This window comes from Saccopteryx bilineata, chromosome 2 (assembly GCF_036850765.1).
Source record: "Saccopteryx bilineata isolate mSacBil1 chromosome 2, mSacBil1_pri_phased_curated, whole genome shotgun sequence".
In the NCBI taxonomy this organism is placed as follows: Eukaryota; Metazoa; Chordata; class Mammalia; order Chiroptera; family Emballonuridae; genus Saccopteryx; species Saccopteryx bilineata.
In genome coordinates, this window is record NC_089491.1 from 369,291,612 (window position 1) to 369,318,454 (window position 26,843).

General features: G+C 41.3%; 1 protein-coding gene across 1 annotated transcript; it reads right to left on the minus strand.

The window, feature by feature from the left end:
- Positions 1-763: 763 nt before the first annotated feature.
- On the minus strand, positions 764-26,152 carry LOC136323541 (schlafen family member 11-like). The gene is made up of 6 exons (XM_066255380.1): positions 25,976-26,152; positions 25,215-25,341; positions 8,803-9,830; positions 8,041-8,169; positions 1,845-2,568; positions 764-1,638 (listed from the first exon to the last, which is right to left on the minus strand). The coding sequence occupies exons 3-6, from the start codon at positions 9,827-9,829 to the stop codon at positions 825-827; spliced, it is 2,694 nt and encodes an 897-aa protein (XP_066111477.1). The 5' UTR covers position 9,830; positions 25,215-25,341; positions 25,976-26,152; the 3' UTR covers positions 764-824.
- Positions 26,153-26,843: the final 691 nt, after the last annotated feature.

A 26,843-nucleotide genomic window follows, 5' to 3' on the forward strand; every position in this document is an offset into this window, starting at 1 on the left:
TATCCTCTTCCCATTTTTTTATTGGATTGTTTGTTTGTTTGTTGTTGAGTTTTATGAGTTCTTTGTATATTTTGGATATTAGGCCCTTATCTGAGCTGTTGTTTGAAAATATCATTTCCCATTTAGTTGGCTTTCTGTTTATTTTGTTATCAGTTTCCCTTGCTGAGCAAAAACTTCTTAGTCTGATGTAGTCCCATTCATTAATTTTTGCCTTCACTTCTCTTGCCATTGGAGTCAAATTCATAAAATGCTCTTTAAAAACCCAGGTCCATGAGTTGAGTACCTATGTCTTCTTCTATGTACTTAATTGTTTCAGGTCTTATGTTTAGATCTTTGATCCATTTTGAGTTAATTTTTGTACAGGGAGAGAGACTGTAGTCCAGTTTCATTCTTTTGCATGTGGCTTTCCAGTTTTCCCAGCACCATTTATTGAAGAGGCTTTCTTTTCTCCATTGTGTGTTGTTGGCCCCTTTATCAAAAATTATTTGACTATATATATGTGGTTTTATTTCTGGACTTTCTATTCTGTTCCATTGGTCTGAGTGTCTATTTTTCTGCCAATACCATGCTGTAAAACTAACTTTTAAGTTTTAAAAAATTGAATGTCAATATAAATGTGACTAGTAAGGTAAAAACGTATAAATGTATCAATTGATAGGACTAATTAGAACTAGACTTATTAGGAGTTTGTGAAGCCAGTTATCTTACAAGGGTCTACTGTTCAAAATAATGCTTTCATGATACAGAGTAGTCATTCCTTTTCTGAAACTGCCAGGACAGAGGGGATGTCTTATCTCTATCAACTCTTCTTGAGTTGAGGCCTGTCAGTTGGCAAGCATCAGAATATACAGCTGTTTCCTCGCCCTGGAAGCCAGACAGAGCAGAAGATTATTTAATACAGATGGCTCGGCAGCCCTTGGATCGATCCCAAACACGATGTTTCTTTCCAGGCCTGAAAATCGACGGACAGTGTCCAACACGATGTGATTGCCCGTAATATCTGATGCATTTTTGATCTGTACTAACAGATCAGATTCCTCACTGAGCTGAGAATGTGTTCTCTTCCTCATTGCTCCTTGAAGCTTAGGTTCATATATGTTTACATCCTCTGCATTGCTGCAAAGCACAGCAATATCCTTGCAGGAATAACCATTCCTCAAGAGAAACTGGCATTTCTCTGTTATATAAACCATTATCTCGTCCATGGTACAGTATTTCTTAATCTTACAGTAGCCTGGAACATCCTGAGACCATTCAGCTTTACGGAATATCTCCAAACACTTAGAAGGGATGTTACGTGGTGGATTATCTCTGACCTTCTGCATTATTTTTTGTACGTAGTTGGCTATTGGATCTGCATTGCGGACCACTCTGTTGAGCTCTTCTCTTGGATACTGGCGTGAGGGAAAGGGGAGGCCACTGCTCTTCTCATGGCTAGTCTGGAAGTAGTCCAGAAAGATCCAGAGCATTCCAGGGCAATCCTTTTCTCTCTGAGTGATGTTTTTTGCCTTCTTGTACCAGTCCCCATCTTCAGTGCGGAAATTCTGAGCTTCATCGATGACAATGTGTTGAATCTCTCTGAAGTCAGTGTCACTCATGAAGGTTTTCCGGGTCACTGCATGGCAGATCTTTTTATTACTGTAAGAATTAAAATGACACACTCAGGCTTTCCCCAAGTATATAAAGGAGGAAAATTACTTTAGCATACTGCTATGAACACAGGACTGTTGTTACAGATCATTTGACCATCCTACTCTGAAGGAACAAAGTGAATAGAGTAGAGGGAAGTATGGGTTGAATTCAGATTGAACGTCATTTGGTGACAACAAGATCCAACTACTTACCGGATAAAGTCCCTCAGAGGCTGGTTCTCACAAACATAGAGAATTTCACTTTCCTCACAACCAAACGTATTCTTGATCTTCTCCATGATCTTCATGGCTATGACTGTCTTCCCTGAGCCAGGTAAACCGTGGATAAACAATTTTCTGGTCTTGTGGAGGTTTTTTGACAAGATCTCATACTGTTGGACTGTGAGCAGATTTAAAATCTCACAGCCAACCTCATCACTCAGGAAAGACCTGAAGCTGAGCAGGACAATCACCAGGGACTGCAGCAAGGCTTCCATCTGCTGGGTGTCTGCGAGGTAATAGGACTCAGGGTAATCGATCAGAGCAGCTGAGCCTTCCAAGGACTCCGCATTGCCCTCTGGACTCAGAAGGAGGACCTTGGTCATGACACACAGCTTTCCGGTGTAGCCTCCCATGTTCACCAGCTTCTGCTTCAAAGTAAAGGCGGTGCGGGTGCAGTACGACTGCCCGTCCACGTCCTGCTCCCTGAGAACGGTATAGAGAATGAGGGGGCTGTTCTGGGTGACCAGCAGAGCATCACAGATGACTTCTTGTTTCTTTTTCAAGTTCAAGTCCACAGCCCAGCTTCTTGAAAGGATCAAAATTCCCCGAGAGAAAGGATGCATCTGCTTATTTATTAATTCCTTTAGACTTTCATGCTCTGAGGACAGCTCCCTCCAGAGGGATGTGGGAGTATACTGCAAACCTTCTGATGCCACTAGATATGGAGAGGGATACAAATTTTAGGTCAATATAATTTATTTTTATGATTAAGTATAGTTAATAAAAAGTAATTATTATACTTACACTAAATTACAAATTTTTATTTATTTTTTAGTGTGAGGAGGGGAGGCAAAGAGACAGACTCCTGCCTGTGCCTCAACCAGGATCCACCTGGCAAGCCCACAGGGGGCAGTCCTCTGTCTATCTGAGGTCGTTGTTACATTGCTCAGCAACGGAGCCATTTTTTAGCACCTGAGGAAGAGAGGCCACAGAGCCATCCTCAGTGCCCAAGGCCAATTTGCTTGAACCAATCGAGCCATGGTTGTGGGAGGAGAAAAAAGTGAGAAGGGCAAGGGGTAGAGAAGCAGATGGTTACTTCTCCTGTGTGCTCTGACCTGCACACAAACCCGGGAATCAAACCCGGGACTTCCCTCATAAACAATTTTATTTTTAGAATTATTTCTCTGAACTTTCCATTATGACTTATTTCCAGTAAGACTAGATACTTTCGCCTGACCTAGCAGTTGTGCAATGGATTTAGTGTAAGGAATCAAACCCGGGACTTCCACATACCAGGCCGATGTCCTACTACTGAGTCAACTGGCCAGGGTCATATACTCAATTATAATTCATCTTATGATAAACTACAGTTTTTTTTGTATTTTTTAAAATATATTATTTTATAACAAAAATAAGTTTTGAAAATCTGGCACACTTCATCTAAACCTATATGCTTATTATGTTTATGACCTTGGGAAATTCCTTAGTTTCTCTAAGACTGTTATCTCATTTAAAAAACAAACAAAAAACACCTTAAAGAATAGCATTAGTTTCTCTAAGACTGTTATCTCATTTAAAAACAAACAAAAACACCTTAAAGAATAGCATATATTCTATGGTGTGGAATAAATAAAATATCATAAAAAATTTGGTTCATTGTAGCTGCTTCGAGATTGTTAGTTTTTTGTTTTGTTTTTGTTTTTAGAGAGAAAGAAAGAGAGAGGAGAGACAGACAGGAAAGGAGATGAGAAGCATCAACTCATAGTTTTGGCATATTAGTTGTTCACTGATAGCTTTCTCACATGTGCCTTGAGCTGGGGCCTCCAGACAAGCCAGTGACCTTGGAGTCAAGCCAGCGACCTTGAGCTTCAAGCCAGCGACCTTTGGGCTTAAGCCAGCGACCATGGGTCATGTGTATGATCCCACACTGAAGCCAGCGACCCTGCACTCAAGCTGGTGGTCCAGTGCTCAAGCCAGATGAGTCCACACTCAAGCTGGCGACCTAGGGGTTTTGAACCTGGTCCTCAGTGTCCCTAGCTGATGCTCAATCCACTGTGCCACAGCCTTGTCAGGCTGGGAAATGTTAGTTCTGTTCCCCTTCCTACCCTCAAAGTATGTGAATCTCAGAATTTCCCTCAACAGTCCCTACCGATAGAAGCAGAAGGAGCCCTCCCAGGAAGGTGCTCATTAAATATTTGCAGAGAAGATGCAGCCACGTTAAACTTTTTATTAGCAGAGAATCCCCTGTGGCCCTGGACTGGGAGACTCTGAGGTTAGGCCCTAAGCGGATTCACCTGAAGAAAAATAAAAATTACAGAATCAACAACCTTATGATGTAGACTTCAAGAACATGACATGTATTTCCATTTGATTCAAGTGTTCATCTGTGTCCTCAGATGAGTTTAACTTTTTTGCAGATTGATCTATGAAGGATTTTTTTTTTTTACAGAGACAGGGAGTCAGAGAGAGGGATAGATAGGGACAGACAGAAAAAAACAGAGAGAGATGAGAAGCATCAACCATCAGTTTTTTGTTGTGACACCTTAGTTGTTTATTGATTGCTTTCTCATATGTGCCTTGACCATGGGTTTTCAGCTCGAGTAACCCCTTGCTCGAGCCAGCAACCTTGGTGAGCTTTGCTCGAGCCAGCATGAGCTCGCACTCAAGCTGGCGACCTCGGGGTCTCAAACCTGGGTCCTCTGCGTCCCAGTCCGACGCTTTATCCATTGCGCCACTGCCTGATCAGGATATGCTGGATATTTTAACTATTTGTTGCTATTGAATATTGAGTATTTTCTTTCATTGTTATATTAGGATGTTGAATTCTGAATATTAATTTTCACTCATGTTTCTGATAATGCTATGTATTTCTATTCATTCTTTGTTTATAGTGTTTTCATTAATTCTCTTGAAGTTTCTAGATATATACTCTTATCTTCTTCATATTTTATCACTCTAATTTCTTTCTCTTATCTCATTGCATCTACTAACCAATATGACACCAAAGTAATAGTAGTGCACATTTGTTTTATTTCTGAATTTAATAGACTCTCTATAATATCTCCCAATTAATATGATGGCCTTTGAGGGGATATAGATTGGTACAGATATATAGATATAAATATAGAGAGGTATCTATGATTTCCTATTTTATTGAGTTTTTTAAAAAATTATGAATGTGTATTATCTTTTTTTTTTTGCATAGCTATATGGAAGTTAATTTTAACAATAATTCTCATAAGGTTATCTTTTCATTCATAAAGGCCAGTCTTTGCATCCTTATTGATAAGTCATGTTAATCTGAGTTTTTCCTTTCTTGTACTCTCTGTCAAGTTTTGTAATTACTATTACTCACGCCTTAAAAATGATGTTGTAATTTCCATTTTTTTTCCTGGCTCTGGAACAATCTATATAGTGTTGAAAGTATCAAGTCTTTTTTTCTTTTTTCTGACAGAACAGAGAGAAAGAGAGAGGAACAAATAGAGACAGACAAGCATGAAGGGAGAGAGATGAGAAGCATCAATTCTTCATTGTAGCACCTTTAGTTGTTCATTGATTGCTTTCTCATATGTGCCTTGACTGGGGGCTACAGCAGATTGAGCGACCCCATGCTTAATCCATTGTACTTGGGTTTCAAGCTAATGATCTTTGGGCTCAAGCCAGTAACCATGGGGGTCATGTCTATGATCCCGCACTCAAGCTGGTGAGCCCATGCTCATGCCAGTGACCTCAGGCTTTTGAACCTGGGTCTGTAGTGTCTCATTTCGACACTCTATCCACTGCACAACTGCCAGGTCAGGCGAAAGTATCTAGTCTTACTGGAAATAAGTCATAATGGAAAGTTCAGAGAAATAATTCTAAAAATAAAATTGTTTATGAGGGTTTTTTTTTTTAATTTATTGATTATAGAGAGAGGAGAGAGAAAAAGAAGGAGAAGAGGACTAAGAAGCATCAACTCCAAGTAGTTGCTTATCACACATGCTTTGACCTGTCAAGCCCAGGGTTTCAAACTGGTGACCTCCGCATTTCAGGTTGATGCTTTATGCTCTGCGCCATGACAGGTCAGGCAGTTATAAATATTAAATATGAAATAAATTAAATGTTTTCAGATGCACTTAAAATAGAGATAATTAAAACTAAGAAATATTCATCATGTAAAGTATGGTTCCATATTTGTAATCATATCGGTTCCCTTATCTACCTGTATATATGTATAAAAATAATTTGGCATGACTTTGATAGACTACTGGAAATGTTTAATATTCCAAGTTTATGTTTAGTGAATGTTTAATTTTAAATTAAAACTTTTATGTTAAAACAAGAAAGTATCTATTTTTCAGATGTTTGGTACAACTGCTGAAAAATTGTTTTTTATGTAAGAATAAGATTGTTGCTCTTCTGAACATATAGTCTAGTGTTTTGTTTTAGTTATACTTTATTCTGTGGTAATAAGATCTACTAAAATGGAGCTTATTGGGTTTCGAAAATAATTATCAATGCTTAATCTTGTATCTAGTACTGTTTATTGTGGACAATTTTTAAAATACAAATTTAATACGGAAAGACCTTAGTTAAGTAAATGGGAAATAAAATATAGGCAATCATTCTCTATTAATGGTCCTTGATAGATATTTGCACATTTACAGGACATTTATGTGTCAAATTCTAGTACCAGAGAAGCCACTGATGTTGCATCACCTTGAGCAAGTGGTTCCCTCTCTAGAAGTCTAGCAAGAGGACAGCAGTTGACTCCTAGAAAAAGCCTAACAAGTTGGGAGGGATGAGAGCAGAAAACAGGCACTGCGCTTGGTACTTATTCATTATGTTGTGCTGTTAAATAACACTTTTTCTCCTAAACCTGAAATGTGTTCATAATTTATCTTCATTTTATTTGCTTTGCATTAAATCTCGATATACATTTATTCTTATTTTATAACAGCCACTCCTCTGAATATATGGCAGAGGTGGGCAACTTTTTAACTCTTGGTACAGTGTATGCCTCTAGTTCAACTAGATAATAGGTTTTTTTGGTTTTTTGTTTCTTTGTTTTAGCATGAGAGAGACAGACAGACAGGGACAGACAGGAAGGGAGAGAGATGAGAAGCATCAACTCATACTTGTGGCACTTTACTTGTTCATTGATTGCTTTCTCATATATCCCTTGAAGTGGGGGAACCCTCCAGCTAAGCCAGTGACCCCTTCCACAAGCCATTGACTTTGGGCTCAAGTCAGTGACCACGTGGTCATGTCTATGATCCATGCTCAACCCAGCGACCCCATACTTAAGCGAGATGAGCCTACTCAAGTCAGCGACCTTAAGATTTTGAACCTGGGTCCTCAGTAACCCAGGCCAAGGCTCTATCCACTGTGCCACTGTCTGGTCAGATGATAAAAGGTTTCTAATCTAGATAAACACCACAATCATGTGAGTAAGCTTGATAAATATGCACATGATGAAATATTATCCCCAGATATTGTAGTTTATAAAATCTGGAGTGGGGAATCAAATACCTATAGTTTTAAAAATAACCAGAAATACTAAAGATCAGTGTAATTTGAGAATTTAAAGACCAAATAGCATTTAAAGAAAATAACAGTCCTGGATTTTTTTTCTTCTTTTTTATTTTTTTTTATTTTGTGACACAGAGAGAAACAGAAGGACAAACAGAAAGAAAGAGATGAGAAGCATCAATTCTTCGTTGGAGCACCTTAATTGTTCATTGATTGCTTTCTCATTTGTGCCTTGACCAAAGGGCTACAGCATAGTGACTGAGTCCTTGCTCAATCCAGAGACACGGGGCTTAAGCTAGTGACCTTAGGGTCATGTCTAAGATCCCACACTCAAGACAGTGGCCCCATGCTCAAGATGGTGAGCCCATGCTCAAGCAGGCGACATCAGGGTTTCGAACCTGGGTCCTCTGCAGCTCCTTCAGACGCTCTATCCACTGCGCCACCACCTGATCAGGTTAGTCCTGGATTCTTATGTTGTACTGCCTCAGCCAGTGAGGTCAGTGAAGGTTTATTTCTAAATCACTTATCAGCAATGCACTGGTAGCATTATTACCCTGTACATATAGGCTTGCAAATGATACTTTCAGGATTTTCAAAAAACAAGCATAACCATTTATCTCCCCTTATCCTAGCATACAAACTGACTAGTGTCAAGTAGGCAAAACATAGTTGCTACCTGGAAATAAATGTTGCTGGAGATCTTCCTTATGTTCCAGGCCTTTCTTGCAGTACACAGGTCTGCTAAGAGGAGACCTGCCAGACAGACTCAGCTGAGATTCAAAGTCTTCGCACAAGCCTTGAAGACCTTAAGAAAGAAAGAAAACTCATGTCATCACATTCGTTTAGTAAACATATGTTCATGTAGCTTATTTCTGTGGTATACATTTCCCACTATGCACACATTCCAGCTACCACTGAGACTTCACTAAGTGCAGAGCTGGGAACAGAGCATTTGATAGTATTTGCACCATACAGACACAATAGATGTAAATGACCTCCGAGCAAACATACTATGAAAATGGAGTAAATAGGAAGTAGTGAGTTTCTATTTATTACACTTGTTTTTAATATAATTTAATTACAAGTTTGTATAACTTAATTTTTAAAAATGACCAGATTTAACAACTGGCTCACAGAATTCCTGAAATTTTAACAAATTACTCTGAATCCAGTAAGAACTACTAGGAGGCAATCCTTCCCCCCAAATTTTCTTTTCATCCTTTGATGTGAAAAAGTTGCTTATCATAAGACACTTGATTGGACCTTCTAATTACCCGACAAAGGTTTATCATGTATGGAACAGGATACTTGGAAATTCCAAAAACAGAGTTTAGTGGGTGTGAGAAGTTCAAAGACACAGGAAGCAAAGGAGAACCTGTTCATGAAGAAGGGGCTAGGGGCAGAAAAGGACAGGGAGGGAGGTACTTTCCCCTCTTACCTGGATCTCTGTCCACCATCATGTCCACCCACTCCTCAGCTGTCAGCCTGCAGACGTTCTCGCCTTTCACCATCCATGATTTGGGAGCTTCTGAGAATACCGCACAACAGAACGGCTCCACTCTGACTGCACAAACGTAGCCATATAACTGTCCCTTGTCTAACTCTTCCAAGAATTTGACTGTGAAGTTTATCTGGCATTGTGATTGGCAAAAATGGACACAATATAATTTGTTTATTGCATTTTCTATTTTCTCTTTCAAAGAGTTACAGTCAACAATTTCTTTAGCAAATCCCACAACTTTCTTACTCTGATCTTCCACTCCAATGAAAAGATAGCCACCTCCACTGTTTGCAAATGCAGGGATGTACTCTGAAATTATGCCTTTTATATACTGTTGGATGTTGTCTGTAGAGAGCTGTTTAAATTCTACTGAGTGAGACTCAGGAAAAGGCAGGATTTCACCTTTTTCCAACTGCTTTCTTTGGAAAACTGTGGCTGCAGCATTCGAGTTTTGCTCCCTGGGAGTTTTTTCCAAAAGCTTTGCCTTTTTTTCCTTGTCTTTCAGGAAATCAAATGCCTCTCTTGAACCCATGAGACGCTTAGAGGTGCCAGATCTGCAGTATAACGAAGAACGCAGGCTGCAAATGCGGGGCTTGGCGGAACCTGATTCAGGGCTGCTGCCCCAAGATTTAACAAAAATGTAAAAATACTGTCCTTGTTGCTTAGTCTCAAAGAAAGCCTGCAACTGTTTAGAGTCAATAAGATCTTCCAAATAGTTTTCTAAATCCTGTCCCATCTCCACAGGATGCTCAGCGTCGTTTGCCATTTCCACCCGAACCACTCCTCCTCCTGAGTTTAATAAGGCACATGCAGCCTGGACAACTTTGTCCCTCTCTTGCTCTCTCTGAACTTTCTGCAGCTTTTTCCTGTTTCCTTCCCCAAGAGTTACTTTTCCTACACTGATGACCAAGTCTGAGTAGGATGATTCCACCACCAAAGATGAATTATGATTCTCCATGTTCATTCTGCAACAGAAACCAATAAAACATGTATCTCATGTTGAAGTAAATTACACAGTACAGAAAAATGCACTCATTGATTTACCTGGAAATTTTATTGAGTTCCTGCTAAGTGCTGGAGATTAAGTGGTAGATCATGAATGAGCACAGGCTTGCCTCTCAGAGCATACTGTCTGAAAGGAAGCACAGTTGAATTGTGGTCAGAAGGGTTAGCAGTAATCCATGTTAGATGATGGAGGCCAGCAGAGGCAGTGGGTTGAAGAGTATTTGAGCTCATATGAGAGATTTTTAGGAAAAATGAATATGGTCTGTATTGACCAGGTAGGAATCGGAAGAAAGGAGTACATTTTAATAACTAGGTCTGTGGCATAGGCAACTGGGTGGTTAGTGGTACCACTTATCAACATAAAAAGGTTTTGTTTTTTTTTAATTTTTCTGAAGCTGGAAACAGGGAGGCAGTCAGACAGACTCCCGCATACACCCACCGGGATCCACCTGGCACGCCCACCAGGGGGCGATGCTCTGCCCATCTGGGGCGTTGCTCTTTTGTGACCAGAGCCATTCTAGCTTCTGAGGCAGAGGCTATGGAGCCATCCTCAGTGCCCAGGCCAACTTTGCTCCAATGGAGCCTTGGCTGTAGGAGGGGAAGAGAGAGACAGAGAGGAAGGAGAGGGGGAGGGGTGGAGAAGCAGATGGGCACTTCTCCTGTGTGTCCTGGCCGGGAATCAAACCCAGGACTCCTGCACGCCAGGCCCATGCTCTACCACTGAGTTAACTGGCCATGGCCTCAACATAAGAAGTTTTTGTTGTTATTTTAGATTTGTGAGAGAGAGAAAGAGGGAGAGAGAGAGAAGGGGGAAGAAGCAGGAAGTATCAATTCCCGTATGTGCCTTGACTAGGCAAGCCTGGGGCTTCAAATTAGTGACCTCAGTGTTCCACACTGACGCTTTATCCTCTGCGCCGCCACAGGTCAGGAAGAAATTGGTTTTTTGGGTTTTTTTATATCATGATTTTTATTTATTTTATTATTTTCTTTTTACAGAGACTGAGCGAGAGTCAGAGAGAAAGAGAGATAGTGTCAGACAGACTAGAACAGAGACAGATGAGAAGCATCAATCATCAGTTTTTTGTTGCAACACCTTAGTTAGTCATTGATTGCTTTCTCATATCTGCCTTGACCGCGGGCCTACAGCAGACCTAGTAACCCCTTGCTCAAGCCAGTGACCTCGGGTCCAAGCTGGTGAGCTTTGCTCACACGAGATGAGCCTGCGCTCAAACTGGTGACGAACCTGGGTTCTCCGCATTCCAGTCCGACGCTCTATCCATTGCACCACCGCCTGGTCAGGCGGAAGTTGTTGTTTTTTTAATTGACATATTCTATTAAATTTAGGTAGTGGACATATTTGTGTTCATTATTTTGTTCCTGTATTTTTTGTAAGTTTGAAATTATTCATCACAGAAAAACAAAAGCCATAATTACATCAAAAAAATTTAAAAGGAGAGTATGAGATACAAATTCAGATCATTAGTAAGAAAGTGGTTGAACTTTTGGATTATATGCATTGTTAGGACAGGGTAGGAAATAAGATGGCCAGGGCAGGGGTGGTTCTGATAACCAGGAAAAAGTAGGATCAATGGATTGTATGTATGTCTTTGTGATCCCAAAGAACTTGCATTTGGGAGTGGTTGAGCAAATCAATAAAACTTGACAGTTCCATTGTGAAGAGGGAGTTCTTAAAATGCTTAGGATTGTGTCACCATCCGCATAATCATTTCTCTCCTTTACTTGATTATAGACTGAAGAATGTGATCAAAATATCTCATTCTTTGATTTATTAATACAGGACACACTCAGTGAGTGTTCACTGTGGGCACACTAACTGCTGTGAGAGACAAAGGATCTGCCTGTTGGAGACTTATGGTTTAAGTCTCATCAAATTACCATGACATGGTTTAAACCAGTGGTAGTCAACCTGGTCCCTACTGCTCACTAGTGGGCATTCCAGCTTTCATGGTGGGCAGTAGCGGAGCAAACAAAGTATTATATAAAATAAAAAGATAGATTTAACTATAGTTAGTTGTTTTATAAAGATTTATTCTGCCAAACTTAGAAAAAATCCGACATAAAGTACTTGGTAAGTAATTATTATATGCTTTAACTTGCTGTAACTCTGCTTTATAAATTTTATAAAGTAAAGTTACTTCCCTACTTTATAAATCACTATTACTGTTGAACCGGTGGGTGGTTAGAAAATTTTACTACTAACAGAGATACAAAAGTGGGCAGTAGGTATAAAAAGGTTGACTACCCCTGGTTTAAACAGAATGTGCAGAAAATCCATAGCACTGAATGCCTATATTGGTAAGAGAGAAAAATAAAAATACTAATGTCCTTCAAATAAAAAGCTTAAGAAAAAAACTAATTCACAAAGGAACACAATAGGAAGAATAATAAATGTAAGGATAGAAGGAAACTGGAAATTAAAAAGCAGTTATTTGACTAATTAACAAGATTAAGAGTTTTCTTTTTTGTCTGTTTTGCTCGCTTAGCTTTTGCTTTTTAGACAAGACACTGGCATCCTTATTATTTAAAGAAAAAACGAATAAAAAGAGCTCTGAACAAATAAAAGGGTGGTTGGTGCAGGTGTGACAAGGAAACTGGATTCTGAGCAGTAAATCATTTGGAAGGCCAAGCTATTCACAATCTTACTTATTAGTATGATATCCTTGAGATAAAATTTACATTTTAACTATCTTGTTCTATATTTTATGACATTTAAAGTCTCATCAGAGAATTTATAGAGTCATTTGAGAGACATTTGAATTTTAGTTTTAATGTTTATTCATATAAACATTTGCCCTCAAGTATTGCATGTTAATTCATTTTCTTGGTTAAATGTTTCCATATATATCTAATGAGCCTGGATTATTTGTTTGTCACAGAAACCTTGAGAGTACCTAGTCACTTTTTCCTTAAAGATATAAAAAATAATAAGTAAGAAACTGGTCAGTTTCTTCCCTTAAAATAATGAGTAAGAGAGATTCTGTTCCACCAAAATGTACATTGAGAAATTTAAAAACATAAAGTGTTTTTAAAATGTGGGCAGAGAAGTAAATTCATTTAATAAATTGATAACTCAAATAAATCACTAACAAAATAAAACATCAAGGAAAAGTTTATAAAGTACATGGCTCCACTAGACTTACTGGAGGAAACTTAAATGCACATTGCTAAGAGAAGGAAGCCAATCTGAAAAGATTACATATTGTATGATTCCAACTATATAACAACTGGATAAAATAAAACTATACAGGTAGTAAAAAGATCAGTGGTGGCCCTGGCCAGATCACTCAGTGGATAGAGCAGGGGTCCCCCAAACTACGGCCCGCGGGCCACATGCGGCCCCCTGAGGCCATTTATCCGGCCCCCACCGCACTTCCGGAAGGGGCACCTCTTTCATTGGTGGTCAGTGAGAGGAGCATAGTTCCCATTGAAATACTGGTCAGTTTGTTGATTTAAATTTACTTGTTCTTTATTTAAAATATTGTATTTGTTCCCGTTCTGTTTGTTTTTTTTTTACTTTAAAATAAGATATGTGCAGTGTGCATAGGGATTTGTTCATAGTTTTCTTTATAGTCCGGCCCTCCAATGGTCTGAGGGACAGTGAACTGGCCCCCTGTGTAAAAAGTTTGGGGACCCCTGGGATAGAGTGTCATCCAGCACGCAGAGTCTAGATTAGATCCCTGGTCAAGGCACAAAAGAGAAGCAATCAATGGGTGCACAACTAAATGGAACAAGTTGATGCTGCTTTCTCTCTCACTTCCTCTACCTCTTTCCCTCCCACACCTCTCTCAAATCAATGGAAAAACTAAAAAGAAAGAAAGAAAGAAAAAAGATCAGTGGTTGCAAAGGTTTGGGGAGGGAGAGATGTAGGTGGAGCAAGAGGATTTTTAGGGCAGTGAAAATACATAATAGTATAATCATGTCCATCTCATCATATATTTGTTCAAACCCATAAAATGCATAACACCAAGAATGAACCATAATGTAAACTGTGGACTCTGGATGATTACAATATGTCAATGTAGGTTCATAAGTTGTAACAAATGTACCACTTGGTGGGGGATGTTGATCATGGGAGAGGCTAGGCATGTGTAGGGGCAAGAGCAAATCTCTGCACCTTCTTCTCAATTTTGCTGTGAACCTAAAACTGTTGTAAAAAATAGTATATATATTAAAAAAAGATAGGTAAGCCAAACAGTAAAAAGAGAGAAATAAGATCCAAATGTGAGAAGAGAATAAGGATATATACCCAAGTTTGAGTGGCCATAGGCAGAAATCCGTATCAAGATCTGAGATCAAAAGATTTGACATAAGAAGACTAGATAAATCAAGTCTAGATGAAAACTGATGGGATGGTAGGAAGGAATATGTTTGTGCCTTTCCTTATGGGCTGAAATAGTTTCCGTAATTGAACTGCACAGTGTTCCAAAATGTTTACATACTTTATCTCACAACAAACACTATTATCTTCATTTTACCAGAGAAGAAAATGAGGCTGGTGAACTTGCTCAGAATCACATGAATAATGCTTTGTAGTCAGTGATATCTGACTCCAAAGTCTAGTCTTATCAAAACCTAGATTCTTTTTTTTTAATTTACCACTTTCACCATTTTTTTTAGATGTTTTTATTTATTCATTTTAGAAAGAGGAGACAGGCCCTGGCCGGTTGGCTCAGTGGTAGAGCGTCGGCCTGGCGTGCGGGGGACCCGGGTTCGATTCCCGGCCAGGGCACACAGGAGAAGCGCCCATCTGCTTCTCCACCCCCACCCCATCCTTCCTCTCTGTCTCTCTCTTCCCCTCCCGCAGCCAAGGCTCCATTGGAGCAAAGATGGCCCAGGCGCTGGGGATGGCTCCTTGGCCTCTGCCCCAGGCGCTAGAGTGGCTCTGGTCGTGGCAGAGCGACGCCCCAGAGGGGCAGAGCATCGCCCCTGGTGGGCGTGCCGGGTGGATCCCGGTCGGGCGCATGCTGGAGTCTGTCTGTCTCTCCCTGTTTCCAGCTTCAGAAAAATACAAAAAAAAAAGAAAAAGAAAGAAAGAGGAGACAGAGAGAGAAAGAGAGACAGGAGAGGAGGAGGGAGGAGCAGAAAGCATCAACTCCCATATGTGCCTTGACCAGGCAAGCCCAGGGCTTCAAACCGGTGACCTCAGCGTTCCAGGTCAACGCTTTTACCCACTGCGTCACCACAGGTCAGGCAAAACTAGATTCTCAATCATCATGCAAACTAGTTTCTTCAACTATTAAGCCTCCCAGGAGTGGGGAAGGTCAGACAGCAGGAAAATTTACAGGACTTTTTTAAATGAGAGAAACAGAGAGAGGGACATAAAGGCACAGACGAAAGGCAGGAGAGAGATGAGAAGCATCAATTCTTCGTTGAGGCACCTTAGTCATTCACTGATTGCTTTCCATAAGTGCCTTAACCGGGAGGCTCCAGCTGATCCAGTGATCCCTTGCTCAAGCCAGAGACTTTGGGCTCAAGCTGGTGACCTTGGGCTTCGAGCCAGCAACCTTTGGGCTCAAGCCAGTGACCATAAACATGATCCCACACTCAAGCTGGTGAGCTCTCGCTCAAGCCGAAGACCTCAGGGCTTCAAACCTGGGTCCTCTGCTTCCCAGTCTGATGCTCTATCCACTGCATCACAGTTTGGTTAGGCTCTCAGGACTTTTTGATAGTATAACCATTCCAGCACAATCTCCTTGGTATTTGCTTATAGCATTCATTTTATATAACATATCTGACAACAAAACTTGAGAAAAATACAGGTCAAGTTCTAAGAATAGGTAGGCAAAAATTTTATATGAAATGTTTCCAGACAGAACACCACAACACATTAAAAATATCTTGAGATCCAGGAAAGAGGTGTTCTTAAATAAGAGAGAAAAATTACCAACCATAATGGAAACAGAGTTTACCTAGATAAAAATTTTAAATTTCTGTTTGACAAAAGATATCATAAAATGTTATAAAGATAACCATAAAGGGAAAATAAAACTGTATTTACAGATGATATAATGGTAAAAACCTAGAAAACTTCAAGAAATCTAAAACAAAACTCTTATACTAATAAAGGAGTTAGCAGAGTCTCAGAATACAAAATCAACATAGAAAAATCAATTGTATTTCTATATCCTAGCAATGAACGTGTGCAAAACAAGATTAAAATTATAATATCATTTACAATCATTAAAAAAACCACTTAGGCCCTGGCCGGTTGGCTCAGCGGTAGAGCGTCGGCCTAGCGTGTGGAGGACCCGGGTTCGATTCCCGGCCAGGGCACATAGGAGAAGCGCCCATTTGCTTCTCCACCCCTCCGCCGCACCTTCCTCTCTGTCTCTCTCTTCCCCTCCCGCAGCCAAGGCTCCATTGGAGCAAAGATGGCCCAGGCGCTGGGGATGGCTCTGTGGCCTCTGCCCCAGGCGCTAGAGTGGCTCTGGTCGCAACATGGCGACACCCAGGAGGGTCGCAACATGGCGACGCCCAGGATGGGCAGAGCATCGCCCCCTGGTGGGCAGAGCATCGCCCCCTGGTGGGCAGAGCGTCGCCCCCTGGTGGGCATGCCGGGTGGATCCCGGTCGGGCGCATGCGGGAGTCTGTCTGACTGTCTCTCCCTGTTTCTAGCTTCAGAAAAATGCAAAAAAAAAAAAAAAAAAAAAAAAAAAAAACCCACTTAGGTATAACTCTGACAAAACACATATAGGAGTAACACTGAAAATTCCAAAATGCTAATAAAATGGAGAGACATACTATGTTCATGGACTGGAACACTTAAGAAAGTAAAGCTATTAATTTTCCCCAAAATTGATATGCGTATTTAACACAATTCCTATAAAAATTTCAGCAATTTTTTTGTACATACAAAATTATTTTAAAATGTTTACAGAAAAGCACAAGTACTAAATTAGTTAATACAGTTTTAAAAAATAAAAATGAGGAAGGAATCACTCTATCTGATATTAAGACTCAATAAGTAGCCCAGTAATACAGGCAGTGTTGATTGGCAGAGAAATGACACATAGATCAATGGAACAAAATTGAGAACACAAAAATGAGTAGTCCAGTGATTTTTGACAAAGCTGCAAAAATATTCTCCAGAGGATAAGTCATCTTTTCAACAAATGTAGCTGAAGCAATTGGATGTCCATAGGCAAAGAAAACAATTAAAAAAACTTAGCCCTGGTCAGTTGGCTCAGCAGTAGAGCATTGGCCTGGTGTGTGGATGTTCCAGGTTCAATTTCTCATCAGGGCACACAGAAGAAGCACTCATCTGTTTCTCCACCCCTACCCTTCTCCTTTCTCTCTATATATCTCTCTCTTCCCTTCCCCCAGCCATGGCTCAGTTGGAGCAAGTTCACCCCAGGTGTTGGGGATGGCTCCATGGCCTTGCCTAAGGTACTAAAATAGCTCGGTTGCCAAGCAACAGAGCAACAGCCCCAGATGGGCAGAGCATCACTCCATTGGGGACTTGCCAGGTGATTCCGGTAGGGGCACATGTGGGAGTCTGTCTCACTGCCTCCTGCCTCTCACAAAAAAATAATAAAAAAATAAGGAACTTCTACATAAACTTCAAACCTAACAATTTACAAAAATAATTCATGATCATAGGTAGATGTAAAATGACAAAAAAAAATTTTATTTTAGAATGAGAAAGGAGAGAGAAAGAAAAAGGGGAGAGGGAGAGAACGGGAGAGAGACAGAGAAACATCAGTCTGTTCCTGTATGTACCTTGACCCGGGATCCAACCTGCAACCCTTGTATACGGAGAGGATACAAACCAACAGAAGCCATCCTGCCAGGAATAAAATGAAAAAACTTTATAAGATAACACAGGAGCCTGATCAGGCGGTGGTGCAGTGGATAGAGTGTCAGACTAGGACACAAAGGACCCAGGTTCGAAACCCTGTCTTGAGCACAGGCTTACCAGCTTGAGCTTGGGGTTACTGGCTTGAGCGTGGGATCATATATGATCCCACAGTCACTGGCTTGAGCCTAAAAGGTCACTGGCTTTAAGCCCAAGATTGCTGGCTTAAGCCCAAGGTCGCTGGCTTGAGCAAGGGGTCACTCGCTCTGTTGTAGCCTCTCAGTCAAGGCACATATGAGAAAGCAATCAATGAACAACCAAGGAGACTGAGACACAATGAAGAATTGATGCTTCTCGTTTCTCTCCCTTCATGTCTGTCTGTCCCTATCTGTCCCTCTCTCTGTCACCAAAAAAAAAAAAAAAAAGAAGATAACACAGGAGAAGCTGATGACCCTAGGGCTTGGTAAAGAGTTTTTAAATGACACCAAAAACACAATCTATAAAAGAAAATACCAATATAAACCTCATCAAAAAAAATTTTTTTTCTTTTTTTTTTTTTTTCTAAGCTGGAAATGGGGAGAGACAGTCAGACAGACTCCCGCATGCGCCCGATCGGGATCCACCCAGCACGCCCACCAGGGGGCGATGCTCTGCCCCTCCAGGGCATCGCTCTGCCGCGACCAGAGCCACTCTAGCGCCTGGGGCAGAGGCCAAGAAGCCATCCCCAGCGCTGGGGCCATCTTTGCTCCAATGGAGCCTTGGCTGTGGGAGGGGAAGAGAGAGACAGAGAGGAAGGAGGGGAGGGAGTGGAGAAGCAAATGGGCGCCTCTCCTATGTGCCCTGGCCAGGAATCGAACCCGGGTCCCCCACACGCCAGGCCAACGCTCTACCGCTGAGCCAACCAGCCAGGGCCATCAAAAATTTAAACTTTTGCTCTGCAAAGGATTATGTTTAGAAATTAAAAGAACTGTATTTACAGATGATATAATGGTAAACCTAGAAAACTTCAAGAAATCTATAAAACTCTTATACTAATAAAGGAGTTAGCCCTGGCCTGTTGGTTCGGTGGTTAGAGCATGGGCCCAGAATATAGTCTTTCCAGGTTCTATTCCCGGTCAGGGCACATATGAGAAGTAACCATATGCTTTTCATCTCCTCCCTCTCCCCTTTCTCTCTCTCTTCCCCTCTGGCAGCCAGTGGCTACATTGGTTTGAGCATAGGCCCCAGGAGCTGAGGATAGCTTGGGTGGTCTGAAAGTTGGCCCCAGGCAATGAGGATAGCTTGGTGGATTCCAGCATATGCCCCAGACAGGGAGAGGGGGTGGTTTGCCTGGAGGATCCTGGTCAGGGTACATGTGAGTCTGTCTCTCTATCTCACCTCCTCTCACTTAAAAAAAAAATATATATATTTTAATATATTTATATATATTAAATTTATATATTTATATATACTTTTATATATTACTTAAATAATATAGACACATTTATATATTAAATTTATATATATTACAATGGGGAACAATTATTTTCTTCATTTTCTGTTGCATGAGGTTTTAGAATTGTTTCTATATATTTCTGCATCGCTGATTCGAAATCTGAAATCGTTTTTTGGTGCATGCTCTAGTTTTTATGCAATTTTAATTTCTTTTTGTTACACTTAATGGCATGCATTGGTTTTTAAATTGGAGTTAAAGGGCAACGACTCTTGGATTGAACATAACCACAAGGCAATTAATGTTTTACAAACATCACTTTTACATAATTGTAGTTGTTTTTAAATGTAAAAAATTATTATCTGATAAAAACACCCTCTTATTTTGATTTAAGATTGAATCATGGCTTCTTCGAGTAGGCCTAAATGTAAGAATAGTCCTAACACCTTCTGTTATATATGTGGCTGTTACACACTTCAACATCAAAGGCACAATATTTCATCATTTGTGACACGTGCATATATTGCTTATTTTCAAGTTCCCCTTGGCGATCAAGACAAGAATTGGGCTCCTCATATTGTGTGTCATAATTGTGAGGAAATGCTTCGTGACTGGACAAAAGGAAAATGCAAAGGAATGCCTTGGGTATTTCCATGGTTTGGCGTGAACCTAAGGACCACAGCCGTGACTGTTATTTCTGTCTGATCCATACAAAAGGCATTGGCAAGAAAAAATGGCATATCATCGCATATCCTAATATTCCTTCAGCAATACAACCTATCCCACACTCTGAGACACGCCTGGTTCCAGTTTTCAATGGTTTTATTTCTTCTAAGGACGAAGAAAGTGAACATGGTGATCAAGTGTATTTTGATAAGATGCATGAGGAAATGGTTGTAGAATCTGAAGGTCTTCTTCTGATGCCAAGCAGTCATTAACCCCTCAGCAGTTTAGCCAATCCGAATTGAATGACTTAGTAAGAAATTTGGGCCTATCAAAGAAAGCAGCTGAGTTATTAGACTCCAGGCTTCAAGAAAAGAATGTACTTCACCGGTCAGCTAAAGTATCCCGTTTCAGGAAGCGTGAACAAATTTTTGTGGACTTTTTTCCGAAGACAGACACTTTGTTTACTGTCATGATATCATTAGTCTTCTCAGCCAGCTAGGTGTTACCATTTACAGTCCACCAGAATGGCGGCTATTTCTTGACAGCTCTAAACGGAGTCTGAAATGTGTTCTCCTACACAATGGTAATGTTTATGCAGCGGTTCCAATTGGTTATTCAACTCATCTGCAAGAAGATTATAATGACATAAAAATTGTACTCGACTTACTGAAGTATGAGGAGTATAAATGGATCATTTGTGTGGATCTTAAAATGGTAAATTTCCTGCTAGGACAACAGAGAGGTTTCATGAAGTATCATTGCTTTCTGTGTTTGTGGGACAGCTGAGCTCGGGAGAAACACTGGACACAGAAGGAGAGGCCGAAACGAGAAGCTCTGGAAGTAGGGATGCAAAATATTGTGAATGAACCTGTAGTTAATTGAGACAGGATCCTTTTTCTCCTACTTCACATCAAACTTGGCTTAATGAGCAGTTTGTTCAGGCTTTGAATAGAGAAAGTGAATGCTTTCAACATATTATTTCTGCATTTCCTGCCTTGTCTTTCGAAAAGATAGAAGCAGGTGTATTTGATGTACCTCAAATTCGAACCCTCGTATGTGACGCAGAATTCGCCAGGAAGATGAATAAGGAGGAGAAAGCAGCATGGCAGTCTTTTGTGGCAGTTACAAAGAACTTCCTTGGCAACAAAAAAGCAGAAAACTATGAACTTCTGGTTTAAAGGATGCTGTTGGCTTTCCATGACATTGGATGTAACATGAGCATTAAGATTTACATCCTGAACAGTCGCCTTGATAAGTTTCACGAAAATCTTGGAGCTATTAGTGATGAGCAGACTACTGCTGGAGCATCAAACGCGATTGTCCTCAACAAGTACACAAACGCAAGAGCTACAGATGCAAATTTTTGCCTGAATAGAATTTAAATGTTTTGCACAAATTTTATGATTAAAATAAGTATTTTAATATGTTCTATTTCAAAATTGTAGACAAATTCTGATGCAATCATATCTTTTAGTGTATTAGTGTATTTACTGCATTATATAAATTATATTTTCACAAAGATGATGCCCAAGAAGACATTCTATTTCATTATGTTAAACTAAATGTTGAAAATTTTACAATAAGATAAAAACATAAAACCTTGAATTGAAAAAAAAAACTGTAGCTTACAGAGAAAAACTAATGTCAGATTTGAGATCAGCACACTCGAATTAGGTAAGGACAAGTGTTTGTGTGGATGCAACAAAAATTTTGTTCCCCATTGTTATAAATAAATAAATATATATATATATCTTACATATATATAAAAATAAAAATGAAAAGACAAGCTACATACAGGGAGAATAGATTTACAAATCACGTATCTGACAAATGACCCTAGTCTACAATATATAAAGAATTCAAACATTCAACAGTCAAAAAACAGTTTCTCAGTAAACTGGGAGTAGAAGAAAACTTCCTCAACTTGTTGAAGAATATTTATAGAGCATTTTGCTGCATCACAGGCTGCCACCAGGCCACTGCTACCATCCAGATCATACCCTGTTCTCACACCCGATTTCTTCACTTTCCTCTTATACCCGACGGGAGGAGCATGAGCATCCCTCTCCACAATGTGTGTTCTGGGGACACAGGTCGAGCCCACCACCCCTTCGCCTAAGCAAAGTGAAAGGAGGCTGCCACATTGGACACTAGAGAGGAGCCCACTGCCCCACCCACCCATTCACCTGTCCACCTGCCCTGTTCATGCAGCTTGCTTCTGCAAAGTGATACGATAAAAGGGGCAATGTCTTCATTGCATTTTGTGTTGAAGACAGTAAAGACGTTAACATAAATTCTGAAATAGCCAAACTTCACATACGTTTGTCCTGAAGAAAGTGATAAATTTACTTTTCTTTTTTTTTTTAGAAAGAGAAGGACAGACAGGGACAAACAGACAGGAAGGAAGAGAGATGAGAAACATCAACTCATAGTTGTCGCACCTTAATTGTTCATTGATTGCTTTCTCATATGTGCAGCATATCGAGTGACCCCTTGCTCAAGTCAGGAACCTTGGGCTTCAAGCCAGTGACCATGAGGTCATGTTTATGATTCCACACTCAAGCTGGCGACCTTGCACTCAACCTGGTGAACCCGTGCTTAAACCGATGAGCCTGTACTCAAGCCAACAACCTTGGGGTTTCGAACCTGGGTCCTCAACATCCCAGACCTATGCTCTTTCCACTGCACCACTGCCTGGTCAGGTGAAAGTGGTATTTTTAAATATTTAAATGAAATTGATCTTTTCCACTATACTGATCCAAGTAATTCCAAAAATAAAAGAACAAATGGATCAATTTCATGGTGTTTACAAAAAAGAGATTCTGGCCTGACATCCCACCAAAGATACAGAGGTGGCCAGTGAGTAAATGAAAGATGCTTCACATCATATACCGTAAGGATTTGCAAATTAATACAACAATGAGGGCCCTGGCCGGTTGGCTCAGCGGTAGAGCGTCGGCCTGGCATGCGGGGGACCCGGGTTTGATTCCCAGCCAGGGCACATAGGAGAAGCGCCCATTTGCTTCTCCACCCCTCCCTCCTCCTCTCTGTCCCTCTCTTCCCCTCCTGCAGCCAAGGCTCCATTGGAGCAAAGATGGCCCGGGCGCTGGGGATGGCTCCTTGGCCTCTGCCCCAGGCGTTAGAGTGGCTCTGGTCACAGCAGAGCGACACCCGGAGGGGCAGAGCATCGCCCCCTGGTGGGCAGAGCGTCGCCCCTGGTGGGCGTGCCGGGTGGATCCCGGTCGGGTGCATGCGGGAGTCTGTCTGACTGTCTCTCCCCATTTCCAGCTTCAGAAAAAAAAAAAAACAACAACAATGAGATCCCACTATATACCTCTATATATTTTTTCCTTAAGTGAGAAGCAGGGAGGCAGAAAGACAAACTCCCACATGTGCCCTGACCAGGATCCACCTTTCAAGCCCCCCTATAGGGCGATGCTTTGCCCATCTGGTGCTGTCACTCTGTTGCTTGGCAACTGAGCTATTTTAGGGCCTGAGGCAAGGCCATGGAGCCATCCTCAGCACCAGGGCCAACTTTCTCCAACTAAGCCACGGCTGCAGGAAAAGAGAGAGAGAGGAGACAGGGGAGGGGTGAAGCAGATTGTTGCCTCTCCTGTGTGCCCTGACCAGGCATCAAACCAGGACATCCATATGCCGGTCCAACGCTCTACTGCTGAGCTAACTGGCCAGGGCCTTATATTTTTAAATTTTAAACAGTTCTTGTTTTAATTGATTTTTAGAATAAGAGAGAGCCTGACCAGGCAGTGGCACAATGGATAGAGTGTCGGACTGGGATGCAGAAGACCCAGATTCGAGACTTTGAGGTTGCCAGCTTGAGCGCAGGCTCATCTGCTTTGAGCAAGGCTCACCAGCTTGAGCCCAAAGTCGCTGGCTCCAGCAAGGAGTCAGTCAGCTGTAGCACCCCTCCCTGCCCCCCATCAAGGCACATATGAGTAAAACAATCAATGAACAACTAAGGTGGCACAATGAATTGATGTTCTCATCTCTCTCCCTTCCTGTCTATCTGTCCCTATCTGTCCCTCTGTCACAAAAAAAAAAAAAAAAAAAGAGAGAGAGAGAGAGAGACTGATTTGTTATTCCACTTATTATGCACTTAATGTTTGATGCTGCTGTGTACCCTGACCAGGGATCAAAACTGCAACCTTGGTGTATTGGGATGACGCTTTAACCAACTGAGCTACTGGGCCAGGCCCAATACATATTTATTAAAATGGCTAAAAATCAAAACACAATATGAAAAATGGAGGCCCTGGCTGGTTGGCTCAGTGGTAGAGCGTTGGCCTGGCGTGCAGGAGTCCCGGGTTCGATTCCCAGCCAGGGCACACAGGAGAAGCACCCATCTGCTTCTCCACCCCTCCCCCTCTCCTTCCTCTCTGTCTCTCCTCCTTCCGCAGCCAAGGCTCCACTGAAGCAGAGTTGGCCAGGAACTGGGGATGGCTCTATGGCCTCTGCCTCAGGCGCTAGAATGGCTCTGGTTGCAACAGAGAGACGCCCCAGATGGGCAGAGCATTGCTCCCTCGTGGGCCTGCCGGGTGGATCCCGGTTGGGCACATGCGGGAGTCTGTCTGACTGCCTCCCCATTTCCAACTTCAGAAAAATACAAAAAAAAGAAAAAAAAGAAAGAAAAATGGGACAGCCACTTTAAAACTATTTATTTTGTTTTATTTTTTTTGTTTATTGATTTTATTGACTTTAGAGAGGAAGGGGGAGGGAGAGAGAGAGAAAGAAATATTGACTTGTTCCACTTATTTTATGCATTCATTGGTTGATTCCTGTATGTACTCTGCCCAGGGATCCAACCCACAACCTTGTTGTATTGGGATGACCCTAACCAACTGAGATATTTTGACCAGAGCTGGAATAAGCACTTTAAAAGACAATTTCACACTGACTAACTAGGACAATAAATCGATATTTCTCTTTCTTCTTCCTCTCTCTCTCTCTAAAATCAATAATAAAAAGACAGTTTCACAGTTTCATACAAAATTAAACATTTTTATCACAAAATTATACTCCTTGATATTTACCCAAATTAGTTGAATATTTATGTTCACACAAAAACCTGCACATGAATTTTTCTAGTAGCTTTACTCATAATTGCCACAAATTGGAAGCAACCAAGATGTTGTTTAACAGATAAATAGATAAATGATGTTAACAAGGAGAACAAGCATGTTCAGTCTAGTACTGTTTATAACACCAAATTTTGGAAATAGCCTAAATGTTCATCAATAAATATGATTTACTGGGGAAATGAAATATGGTAATACTTATTAAAGTGAATATTATAAATCACTGTAAGAATAAACTAACACACACAGAGTGACAGATAACAGAAACAAAATATAGAATTCTATCCTTTCTGTTAAACAGGCAAGGCTTGAGTCTTTCCAGACAGTCTGTACTTACCTTGGGAATTAGAAGATTCCTCAGACTTGGGGTAGTAAAGAGAAAACTCCCAGAGTCCTGATCTGTTTCAATGACCGCAGCTTTTGACGAAGGCTAATGGTAACCTTCGCAGAAGGAACAACTGGCTCTGAAATCAGAAGCAGAAAAACAAAGCAAGCCTTGGAGGAAATGCCAGGTTTCAATTTCCGTGAAAAGCAGAACTACTCTTCACTAAAAACTAACATGCTCCTGTCTTTTAGATTTGGTTTCCCCAGAGACTAAATTAGAATGCTTGGGCTTTTTAATGTCTGCCTTATGGTTTCAAGATGAAAAAACAGAACAAAACAAAAAAAACCTGTTTCCTATCTATCATAAAAACTTGTCTTTTTTGTTGAAATTTCTGCTGGGTCCTGTTACTGATTTGGTGGCTAATGCTGTTGCTATTTTAAGTTTCTTCTACTTACCACTTTGCTCTAGAACTTTCCTCCACGGCCCACACACATCACAGTTCCCTTGAGCACTTGTTTGGTTTATTTCCTCCTCCATTCTTATAGATTTCAAGAATTATTACAGTGTGGCTTTAACAATCATTTTTAACATTGAGGAAAGGTGTTGCACAGCAGACAGAATTTATTTTGACATGTCATAAATCTGTTTTATGCTGGAGGGTCTCACCCTGTCAATGCTGTGGTTTGACCAGCCCTAGTGGTTATTATGATTGCAAGCCGCCCTTCAGCAATAATAATCCAGTAACTGAAAAAAAATAAAGGTTTGGTACTTACAGAACCTGGAAATTACACAGCACGCTCGGAGTTCCACAGCGAAGTTGCGGTGGCGATGAAGTGCAAGAACACGGGCCTGGGATTCTGTTCTTATAGGGGTTGAGGGTGGAGCCTAGGATTTCGGGGGCTCACTTACCCCGCCCTTCGCCCCCCGCGCGCTCACTCTTGGATTTCCAGGGCTCACTTCGCCCGCCCTTCGCCCCCGCGCGCTCACTCTTGGATTTCGCGGGCTCAGTTCCCCCGCCCTTCGCTCCCGAGCGCTCACTTTTGATTGGTGAATTGACAACGTAGACGCGTCTCTAGGGGGTTCTGCTCTTATAGGGGTTGAGGGTGGAGCCTAAGGTTTCAGGTCTCAATTCCCACCCCACCTACTTCCGCTCCCCGTCTCACTCTGGATGGGGGAATTTACAACGTAAGAGCCGCACTGGCCTGGGGTTCAGCTCACACCCGGGTTGAGTGTGGTGCCTAGGGTTTCACAGGCTCCCTTCCCCACCCCAACCCCACCCCGACCGCCCCGAGCTCACTCTTAATTGCTGAATTTAAGAGCAAAAATTTAAAGCACGGGACAAAATTTAGAAAACAGCGGCCCAAAAGGTAAGTCCTGAAAGCAACCAAGATCTCTAAAACACAAGAGTCCCGTAAGGGAAGGTGGCCTGGCTTTTTACCTCGTCCTGAGGCTGGCAACGTCTTTATTCAAGATAGTTGTCTTTGAAGTACAGTAGATGCCTCTTTGAAGTTGATGCCTGACCTGACCTGTGGTGGCGCAGAGGATAAAGCGTCGACCTGGAAATGCTGAGGTCGCCGGTTTGAAACCCTGGGCTTGCCTGGTCAAGGCACATATGGGAGTTGATGCTTCCAGCTCCTCCCC